At 41.7% G+C, this 10,548-nt stretch overlaps 2 protein-coding genes across 4 annotated transcripts; both read left to right on the top strand.

Annotated features, from left to right (window-relative positions):
* The first annotated feature begins 312 nt into the window (after positions 1–312).
* Positions 313–4,480, top strand: LOC115009162 (transcription factor SOX-10-like). Its single transcript, XM_029432963.1, has 4 exons — positions 313–428; positions 776–1,454; positions 1,838–2,106; positions 2,283–4,480. Exons 2-4 carry the CDS (start codon positions 1,015–1,017, stop codon positions 3,068–3,070), a joined length of 1,497 nt encoding a protein of 498 aa, XP_029288823.1. The 5' UTR covers positions 313–428; positions 776–1,014; the 3' UTR covers positions 3,071–4,480.
* A 2,528-nt stretch (positions 4,481–7,008) lies between these two features.
* Positions 7,009–10,244, top strand: rnaseh2a (ribonuclease H2, subunit A). 3 transcript variants are annotated; one of them, XM_029432975.1, is made up of 9 exons: positions 7,009–7,146; positions 7,414–7,549; positions 7,927–7,998; positions 8,224–8,350; positions 8,433–8,520; positions 8,734–8,871; positions 9,052–9,139; positions 9,360–9,483; positions 9,879–10,244. In XM_029432975.1, exons 2-9 carry the CDS (start codon positions 7,423–7,425, stop codon positions 10,039–10,041), a joined length of 927 nt encoding a protein of 308 aa, XP_029288835.1. In that variant the 5' UTR covers positions 7,009–7,146; positions 7,414–7,422; the 3' UTR covers positions 10,042–10,244. The 3 variants fall into 3 exon arrangements, with proteins under 3 accessions (XP_029288835.1, XP_029288856.1, XP_029288845.1); XM_029432996.1 differs by lacking the exon at positions 7,009–7,146 and adding an exon at positions 7,183–7,302; XM_029432985.1 differs by lacking the exon at positions 7,009–7,146 and adding an exon at positions 7,194–7,329.
* Positions 10,245–10,548: the final 304 nt, after the last annotated feature.

Here is a 10,548-nt window from a genome sequence, read left to right on the forward strand (position 1 = left end):
ATTGTTTATTTGTTTGATATAACATGTCAACACGTCCAACAAAGCTGGCCTTCTCCTGCCTCTAAATGGGCGCACTGTAGAGCCATTTAAACCACTCCGATGTAAAAATCTCACCTCTTCTCTGTTGGAAATGTTGCAGTGATGGACAGACGGGCATTAACAGTGAAATGCTCCCGTCCAATCACAGAGCAGCGGGATAATTAGAGGTCCAATCAGAGCGCGATGCGGTGCCGGGGGGCGGGGCTGCCAGTGTGCTGGAATGCTCCCTCTCTGGGAATGTTTTCCACTTTCAATCACTTTTTTTTTCTTCCAGTCCTCCTCACAAGGCGCTCTTTAAGCTCCGACGTTGCCACACAGAGCAGCCATTCATCGGCTCTACAGTCAGCCACACACACACTCCCATGTTGAACCACTGGACATCTAAATTGGTAAGTTATGTAATTTTTAAAAACCAAAATGTATATGATAAAACTGAATATTTCATATCAGCAGGCCTGTTTATGTGCCAGTTGTATTATTTTTATTGGAAGAGGTTTAGCGTTAATTCGATTAAAAAAAAATGTTCTGGATGCGGTTCGTTCGTATTCATAGCGTTAGGCTATCATTATTAGGTCAATAGAATTATTAATGGCTTCAGATTCCGTTATATGGTCACAACTCACTTTATTTAGCAACGTTATAATGTTTGATTCGCATAAACAAAAGTTAGATTGTTTCCCATGTATGGACTTAATTATGATTGAATTGTTTCTGTTATACTTCATATGGTTTTTAGGTGTAACTGCTTTTGCTGAACCGGATTTCCAACCGAAGGTGGAAAGGATTTGGACACTTTTACGCAGCACTATGGCTTTCCCTGAAAAGAATCAGCAATAACTGGGATCGTCGCAGAATCCTGACATCTTATTCAATTAAAACTAATCAATTATATTGAATAGTTTGGACTCTTACTAAAGCCAAGTTTGCATTCGCGGGTTGTCTTGTCATTAGTTGAAAGTACAAAAATTAATAGAAATGTCCGGCGAGGAGCACAGCCTGTCCGAGGCGGAACTGAGTCCCGGAGGATCAGACGATGGTCACTCACTGTCACCGACCCAACCCGGAGCGCCACCCCACCAGGACTCACCTCTGACCGGGCCGCCGCAGCAGCTGACCTCGCTCAGTGTCGCGGATGGCAGCGAGGAGGATGGAGGCGATACAGCCAATTCGGAGATAGAGAGAGATCGCTTCCCGATCGGCATCAGGGAGGCGGTCAGCCAGGTGCTGGACGGATATGACTGGACACTTGTGCCTATGCCGGTGCGCGTTAACAACGGAAGCAAAGCTAAGCCCCACGTAAAGAGACCCATGAACGCCTTCATGGTGTGGGCGCAAGCGGCGAGGAGGAAACTGGCAGACCAGTACCCCCACCTGCACAACGCGGAGCTGAGCAAGACCCTGGGCAAACTGTGGAGGTTTGTATGGGGTGGTTGTTTCAGAAAAGAACAGTGTGGCTATACAGTGGCACGTTTCCTGTGTCGCCTGTGCGTGAAGGATAAGTGGGGGCGTAGATATACAACTCAAATGTAGAAATTGTAAGATCAAAACTATTGCGATTGTAAAAAAAAAGAAAACACTTTGAAACAGAAATTAACTTTGTGTTCCTTTAATATGATGTCTACTGTTTAATGTGACCTAAATCCAGCATACATGCTGAGTTTTAGCCTGCTTATCCTCTTCACACGGGGTTGAATGCGACAATAATTATAATTTTCAGACATATTCCAAGAAAAATACTTTCACATTAATACAGAAGGCCTGTAAGACTAAAAAACACTCCTTGTTTGTCTCCCCCCAGGCTGCTGAACGAGAGCGACAAGAGGCCATTCATCGAGGAGGCGGAGAGGCTGAGGAAACAGCACAAGAAGGACTACCCGGAGTACAAGTACCAGCCCCGGAGACGTAAAAACGGCAAACTAGCTGCTGCTAGTGAGTCCGACAGCCAGGGGGAAGGGGAGGCCAGCCACTCCCAGTCACACTACAAAACCCTGCATCTGGAGCACAACGGCGGGGCTGGGTCTCCCCTGGGTGATCTGCATCACCACCATCACCACCACCATCCTGCTGGTAGGAGTCACAAGAACCATCATTTACATTTTTTTATTTTAAGAGATATTTGGTCAAGAAAAAAAGGGGAACACATTTTTCAGGCCTTTCTAAATCAGATTGAGACTAAAATGTGACAAAACCTTCCTGTACCTCATGTCAAAGTTCACCATTGTCCCTTCTCTTCTTTCCTCTAGGTCAGGGTCACAGCCCGCCCACGCCCCCCACCACCCCAAAGACAGAGCTCCAGTCTGGGAAACTGTCAGATGCCAAGAGGGAGGGGGCAGCAGGAGCGGCCGGAGGATCAGGGGGATCCAGGGGTGCCCTCGGGGTGGGATCTGAAGGAGCATCCGGTCCTTCATCATCGAGCGCTAAACCCCACATCGACTTTGGAACCATGGACATTGGCGAGATCAGCCATGAGGTGATGTCCAACATCGAGCCGTTTGACGTAAACGAGTTCGACCAGTACCTTCCTCCAAACGGCCACCCGCAGAGTGGAACCGTGGGTCCTTCAGCTGGATCTTCGGCCTCGTCTTACGCCTACGCCCTGGCTGCTGCTAGCGGGCACTCCGCGTGGCTCTCCAAACAGCAGCAACAGCAGCCTCAAGCCTCTCCGTCTTCCTCCGACCCCTCTAAGGCCCAGATCAAGAGTGAGTCTGTGGCCGGGAGCCACTATGCCGACACCTCGTCCTCTCCCTCCTCAGGTACCCATGTCACCTACACCCCGCTCAGCCTTCCCCATTATGGCTCCGCTTTCCCCTCACTGGCCTCTAGGGCTCAGTTCGAATACGGAGAGCACCAGGCCCCCGGGGCGTACTATGCCCACTCCAGCCAGGCCCCGGGGCTATACTCAGCCTTCTCCTACATGGGCCCTTCACAGAGGCCTCTGTACACTACCATAGGAGACCCCTCCAGCGTGGCCCCCTCTCACAGCCCCACGCACTGGGAGCAGCCTGTTTACACCACACTCACAAGACCTTGAGGGAGACCAGCTGAGCAGAGGGAAATATGGGAAGTGTGTGAGTGGATCTGTGTGTCTGTGGGTGTGCAAAAATGTGAGTGTGTGATTGTGTGTATGTGTGTGTGTGCCCGTGCCATATTGATGTTATATTAGAGGTTTTTACTTTTTTAGCCATTATAATGCAAGACGCATCCACGGGGCCTTACAGTTAAAAAAAAAAACAGCCACAAACTCACACAATATAAAGTGTGAATCATGGGTCAACTGCCAATCAAAAATGAAATAAACCCTAAAAAACGTGTGCCATCATAAATGTTATAATTTGTATAAAGTTTGTATACAAGAGCGTGAGACACTGAGAGTGAACAGATTCATTGATAAGTGACTCTGATTTGATCCAGAGGCGACGGGTTTAGACTGACATAATCAGATTTTATTAACCAAACTAAAGCAGATGTTTTTGATGTTATTGTGTTATTTTATATGAGTAGTAAGTTTATTGTCATTGTTGATATCCTAGGGTGTAACTTTATTGTGACTGATTTGATATTACACTAATACATCTGCACCACTGCTTTGGGAAAAGCATGTTTTGTTTTCAATAAGATGTTCCCTTGAGTTGTTTTTTTCGAGGCCAGAAAAGGATACTTGCAACCTTTTTTTTTCTTTGTAGATAACACACTCAGTCCTTTCATTACATTAACCTCACTCAACTGAAGAATTAGGCATTTAAGGGGAAAAATAGGAAAAAGAGAGGGAAAGAGAGCTCTTAAAGATGTATTGCAGCTTAACGCTCAGTCTTGGACACTTACCTCAACTCTATTCATTTTGTGCCAATAGCAAAAGAGAAATACGACACTGGATACCTGATCAAATAATGCTGAAGGTATTCAAATTTTCACAGCAGTAAACCTCCGCTTCAGTCTTCTTTTTTGCTTTTTAAGTGCCTAACATTTTGCTAATTTGCATCAGATTTTTCCAATAACTGAGTTAAAATCTATAAGTACAAAGTCTCAACCAAATCTCTTCAGATAATTGGCCAGCTTTGGGTCCTACTTAAGGATTAGAATCACATGTACGACCGCTCTGCACTGCAAAAGCATGTTTTCGTCTTTACAGATTTTTCCTATATTGTGTCCAAATGGCCCTCTTCCTCTTCAGCAATGTGAATAATGGTCATTACCACAGGCTTCAACTTTATTACGTGACACGTGACGCATACTTTATTATTTTATACTGACCCTGTTACCATGTAGTTATTATTTTTATGTAAGAAATAATGCATTGTGTCACATCTTTGCTTCTTCCATTTTGTATAATTCTGGATAGTTTTGTAAAGTGTTTGCTATACATTCACTTGAGTATTTTGCTTCCATACAAGAAAAGCAATGTTGAAATTTTATTGTTGTCATCTATTAAATCAATTTATTTATAAAAAAGAAATCCTGTGTAAGAGTGTTATTGTATGCAGCTCGGTGGTTCAGAGACAACACGTGGAGCAGTTATCAAGTGAAGGGTGAACAAAAATTAATTTAAAACACGCTGCTGACGTGTAAACTGTAATAACAACACAATCAGTGCCCCACCAACCTAAGCTGTTTAGTGTGTTTGTGTGTGTGGAAGGCTAAAATTGACTACTAATTCCTCACATTTAATCGGCTGGGGACTGCGTGTTACTGAGAAAGACAAAGAGAGCCATTCAGCGAGGGAGAGGGACAGAAAGAGAGAGAAAGGGTGGGTGTAAAGAGCCAGAGGCAAGGCCAATTTCAGCTCAGCAAGCGTACACTTGGACTTTTGTACATGGCTTTCCTTTCACTCTGCCCTCTCCTCTCCACCTGAGGTCCCTCCCTGCCTCCTACACTCAGCTGCTGTTCAAACCCATTCAGCGGGCATCCAAATTCAAAATGTCAAGTTCATTGTAGTGGGATTGTGTGTGAGGGGGGTGTAAAAGAAAGATGATGATAGACGTGGTGCTCTTTTGCAAAGAAATATCCCAAAATGAGGGGTGAGAGATGAAATTAATTTTAGTAGAAAAGGGAAGGTCATTTACAGAGCAGTCCAAACCAGGGGAAAGCTTTTCACTATACATTACTATGCAAGCTACACTTGGTTTATGAATTAAAAAAATAGTTGCACTCAGAGAACTTGCATTAATTCAACCAGTCAGGGTGCTATGTACTATATATATATATATATATATATATATATATATATATATATATATATATATATATATATATATATTTGTCAGTGTTATAAACTATATGCTTAGGCCAATATATTGCTTCACAAGTTCAGTATGTTTTCTGTCAATGTACAATGTTCATTATCTAGAGTTTTCTGCCCAACGACAGCTCATCTTTGGTGTAAGTAGGAAAAGTAGTAGTAGTAGGACTATATGCAAAGGCTCACAGTGGCTTAAAATGATGCAATGAGGTTGTTGCTTCAGGTTCCCAGATGGCATAGTGCAGTGGTGGAGGAAGTATTCAGATCCTTTACTTTGAAAAGCACTGATACTACACTGTAGAAATACTCCACTACAAGTAAAAGTCCTGCATTGAGAATGATACTTAAGTAAAAATATGTAAGTTTAATCAAGAAAATGTACTTAAGACAAGACTGCTAAGACTATCCTGGGGAAAAAAATATATGAATGTTTTCCTCATTTCTGGTGACTTTATATTTAGTACTCTTTTTATTGGATTACTCCATCGACTCCAGCCACTGTTATTTCAGATAGGGTTACTGTAAAGGCTCTGCGACTCTGGGACCAGGTCGATAAAATTAAAAGTTACATTTCATTGAAAAAAAAGGTTGTTAAGCAGACAGAGGTAACGCCTGGAACGCTTATATACTTTGTACTACTGGGTTGATAGGGAAGAGATATTGGTGAGCAGGCAGGCGGGGGAGGTCAGGTGATGGGAGTGGCAGGAGAGTTAGTACATGGCAGGGGAAAAAACAGACAAGAAAACACATGAGACTGTTAAGCAGCAAAACAGTGGAGCAGTAGAATAACAATGTGATCTTACATTATATATCATGCTTTCAGGATTAACTACTTCTACCCTGCAGCACAAAAACTAATCTTCTTTATTTCCATGTCTTGTATTTGGATCATCAATATGGATCCTTAACCAGTTTATGTTTTTATGATCCTTAAAATTGTATCCATTATGCCATGTCCGTGTCCATATGCCATAGGCCTACTTGTTTATACTCTATTCTTACACTGCTATTGATACTTTTTTGCATCTTGTATTGCTGCTAGATTGTAGGCTGCTATTGTTAATTGTTTATTTGAGTACTGCTCTTATTTAGATTTAATAACACTAATTTTTTTAGTATCAGGGAGTGACATCATACATTTGTTATTTTGTTGTCTTGCACAGCAGTGTAATGATAAAAAAGTTTTGAATCTTATCTTCTCAACTTGTGCGGTTGCTTGGTACATGTCGCTTTATCCTCTTTATACCTTCTTTAGGATAATATTATGTGTCCATCAAGTGCCTGTTTATTAAAGTATTAAAAGTAGAAATGTCCCCTGTGACTGTTATACTATTATATATTATATCATTAGCTTGGATGAGTAGAACAGTAGGCTACCATAGAGGAAGAGCTGTGCACATGGGAGAGGTTTGCCTTCAAACTTCCTTACGTTTAGGCAACAAACCTACATGATTAAGTTTAAGAAAAAGATCATGGTTTGGGTTAAAATAAACTGCCCTGAAAGCAAACCTCTGCCATGTGCAAGAGCTGCTCTTTGTTCTCATCGAGGCTCAGAAAGCACAGGCGAGATACCTACATATTATTGTTGTGGTTTTATCTTGTATGTCTTAATTCATTGTTTTATTATTATTGCTATGGACCCTCTTGTGAATCTGAAATAAAGTTTGAATTGAACTGATACATGAAGTATATTAGCGGTATGTAGCCTACTTTCACTGTTTTGAATGACTCTTGTTAGTGTTGGTCCTCCAGACCAGCTGGTGGCGGTCATGCACCTAAACATTTGCAGAAGAAGAAGAAGAAGAGGCAAGTGACGTCATTCCAAGGGCGCCAAATCTGCAGCAGACAAAAACACAACATCGTCTAAATAAGTAAGAATGAGCTTTGTTTCAAGTTTATCATAATATACGCTACTTTAGGGGTTTCTTGCAACAGCCTAAACTACTGGTTTAAACAGATAACATCTGCATTTTCTGGTAAAATACGTCAGTTTGAGTCGTTAGCAGTCACCGCTGTCTATCATCTGTGTACGTTAACGTCAGCGAGCATGGCAGGTTGTCAGGAGAAAGAGTTGTATATTTAGTAAGACTTGATCATGATAACGATAACATACATATTTGGTATGCGTCCTCTCTCAGCTAGCTGTCATGGACCTCAGCCCCTTTGAAACAGACAACTCGGTCAGCTGCCGCCTGGCCTCTCAGATCCCTGATGTCTGCCGGACTGAGGACTGCTGTTTGGGCATCGACGAGGCAGGCAGGGGGCCTGTGCTGGGTAGGCTGTTTGATTTGTTTCCTAGTCTAAAACTGATAGTGTCTTAATAAGACTGCATCAAGACTTGTAAACATTATCACCCTGGACTTACACCTTTCATCCCACTTTAAATGATCGGACTCATAACTGCAATCATTTAACTTAACATTTAATTTCCACTACTTTCACTATGTTCACCTCACAGCGTTACACATGTATATACAGTATGCACAGTACAAATCCACTCATTTATTTAAGATACTGTCAAAGTATAGTATATTGAAAAGTTGATTTCCCATTGGGATTACTAAAGTATCTATCTATCTATCATGGAAATAATTATTTAATTTATTGTCATGTGGTTTCCAAACTTACAATGTTTATGTTTTGTCATCCAGGTCCCATGGTGTATGGAATATGTTTCTGTCCAGTTTCCAAAAAGCAGGAGCTGAAGGAATCGAAAGTGGCAGGTAAAACACTGTTGACTTACATCTCTGCAGATGGCAGTTGAGAAGGATGTTGCACAGTCTCTCTCAGCATGAATTTATACAGCTTTAAACTAATCCTCACTGCTTTCGAATGAAGAAAATGTGAAGTTAACTTTTTCATTTTAGTTAAAAATACATAAAAAAAAAAAACGTAAGAATAATAAGCAATCAATCATCTTCTGATGCATTTTGTCTCCCCCTCTTCAGATTCAAAGACTCTCACAGAGGCAGAAAGAGAGAATCTTTTCCAAAAACTGGATGAAGCCAAAAGTTATATAGGCTGGGCTCTGCATATTATCTCACCAAACACCATCTCTACCAGCATGTTACAGAGGTATGTGGCACATACAGTATCAAGCACACAGAGATAAACTGTGTTTTATGTTAACGCACTCAAAAAAGTCTTCTTTTGTTAGGTCAAAATACAACCTGAACGCCCTTTCACATGATTCAGCAATTGATCTAGTACAGTTTGCCTTGGACAGTGGAGTACAGCTCAAAGAGGTATAAAAAAACAAACAAGAAATATAAAGATGCACATCTAATGCTTTCGTGGTTCTGTCTCTGCCAAGTGTGTGCTCTTCCTGTACTGAACAGTGCTGTGACTGTAAATCATGGAAACATTAGACAACATACGTTAAGTTTCACTCATTTGTCTTCTTTGCTCTTTCCTGCCTTACTTTGCCCGTCCTCCTCCACATCCCTGGTTTTCTGCAGGTGTTTGTGGACACAGTCGGCCCAGCAGATAAGTATGAGGAGAAACTTTCAAAGAGGTTTCCAGGTATCGAAGTGACTGTGAGGCCGAAGGCTGACTCCCTCTTCCCCATCGTCAGCGCAGCCAGTATCTGTGCGAAGGTTAGTGACCACCAGCCGACTGGATCTCATTTCACAGTTGTCATGACTGCTTGCATGAATGTCCTTGTTACTTTGGTGCTCTTTATTCAGGATTATAGAGCTAACAATTGCAGCTGCTGAAAAGCTCTGTATCCACATTTTAAGCTTTGTTCAAAATCAGTCAATTGTTCTGTTTTTCAGGTGGCCAGGGATCATGTTGTAAAGGGCTGGAACTTTGCTGAGGACCTGGGAGAGGTGGATTCAGCCTACGGCTCAGGATACCCGAGCGGTAACAGAAACAATCCACAGCTAATATAATCCCTTTATAATGACATCCATGTTTTTAAATGTATTGAATAAAATAATCATTGAAGTGCACTTACCCTATTAACAGGCTTTTCTTTTCTTTTATTCTGTGTCACTGCGAACACCAATTAAACAAGACGAACTATAGTTATCAATGCATTTAAAAACTGCATGTATATAAATGTTTTTTCCCCCTGCCTCAGATCCCAAGACCAAAGCGTGGCTGCTGAAGTGCCTGGACCCAGTGTTTGGTTACCCTCAGTTTGTTCGATTTAGCTGGAGCACTGCACAAACCCTGATGGACAGCAAGGGTGTGACTGTCCACTGGTAAAGAGCCTTTACATTTGTTTTATTTTAGGGAATCAAAGAAATCCAGCATAAAAACATGGTTTTTTATCATCTGTGACCTCTGCGATTTTGTTCCGTGTAAATTACTGTCTCTGCGATTTATGGAACATTTTTGGCAGATTAGAATTTACTTAAAGCATTAAGAATTGTTCCAGTTTTTTTCCAAGTCCAAATAAAGCCAAAAACAACTTGGCAAAAATGTTTTATGCTTTTGAAAATTACTTTTACTACTATTACTGTGTGAGTGAGTGACAAAACCACAAACCCTTTGATTTCCAGTTCACGCTTAATGTCCATGCAAATCCTTTGACTTCCGGAGACGAGAGCTAACCGCAGTGTTAAAATCTGTCTTGTTTTGCTATGTTTGTCCTCAGGGACGATGATGACGAGGACGGGGAGAAGGCGGCCCAGCGGCACAACAACAGGTCCATGTTGGCCTATTTCAGTGCATCTGCTGGAGGTAACGACCAAAACCCAACTCGCCAGACACACCGCTTCTTCACTGAGCGGAGGCTGAAGAGCCTTGACACACTCTGAAGACAACACAGTAGAGGACACACACACACAGACAGGAAATCATAAGCTCTTTGTAAGATTTTCATGTACAGGCAAAACGGCGAGTCTTCGGCACAGATGTGGACTTTGATGAAACACCCATGCAGATTTAAATGAAGATCTTTCTTTATTTGTTCTTTTTGTATCTGTTTTTTTTATACATAAAAGTAATGTTTAAAACTCATGCTTTGCTTTGTAAGAGTATTTGTTTAAACATTTTACACCATGCTCGCAAAAGAAGCAAAGGAAAAGTGCAATCTTTAATGCTAATGCTGCCCTCTGGTGAAAATATGACAAAATACACCAGGGGTATGAAAAGCATGTTTAACAGGAACCAATATGGGTCCCAACACAACCTCTTTCTGATGGCTGATGGGCCAATGCAAAAATATTCACCACAATATTGACAACTGCAGAATAAAAACCACTCTGCACAGCTTATTCCACATGCACTAAAATCGTCATGCACATCACATTATTTAGGCTACA

The sequence above is a fragment of the Cottoperca gobio genome, chromosome 1 (genome assembly GCF_900634415.1).
Source record: "Cottoperca gobio chromosome 1, fCotGob3.1, whole genome shotgun sequence".
NCBI lineage: Eukaryota > Metazoa > Chordata > Actinopteri > Perciformes > Bovichtidae > Cottoperca > Cottoperca gobio.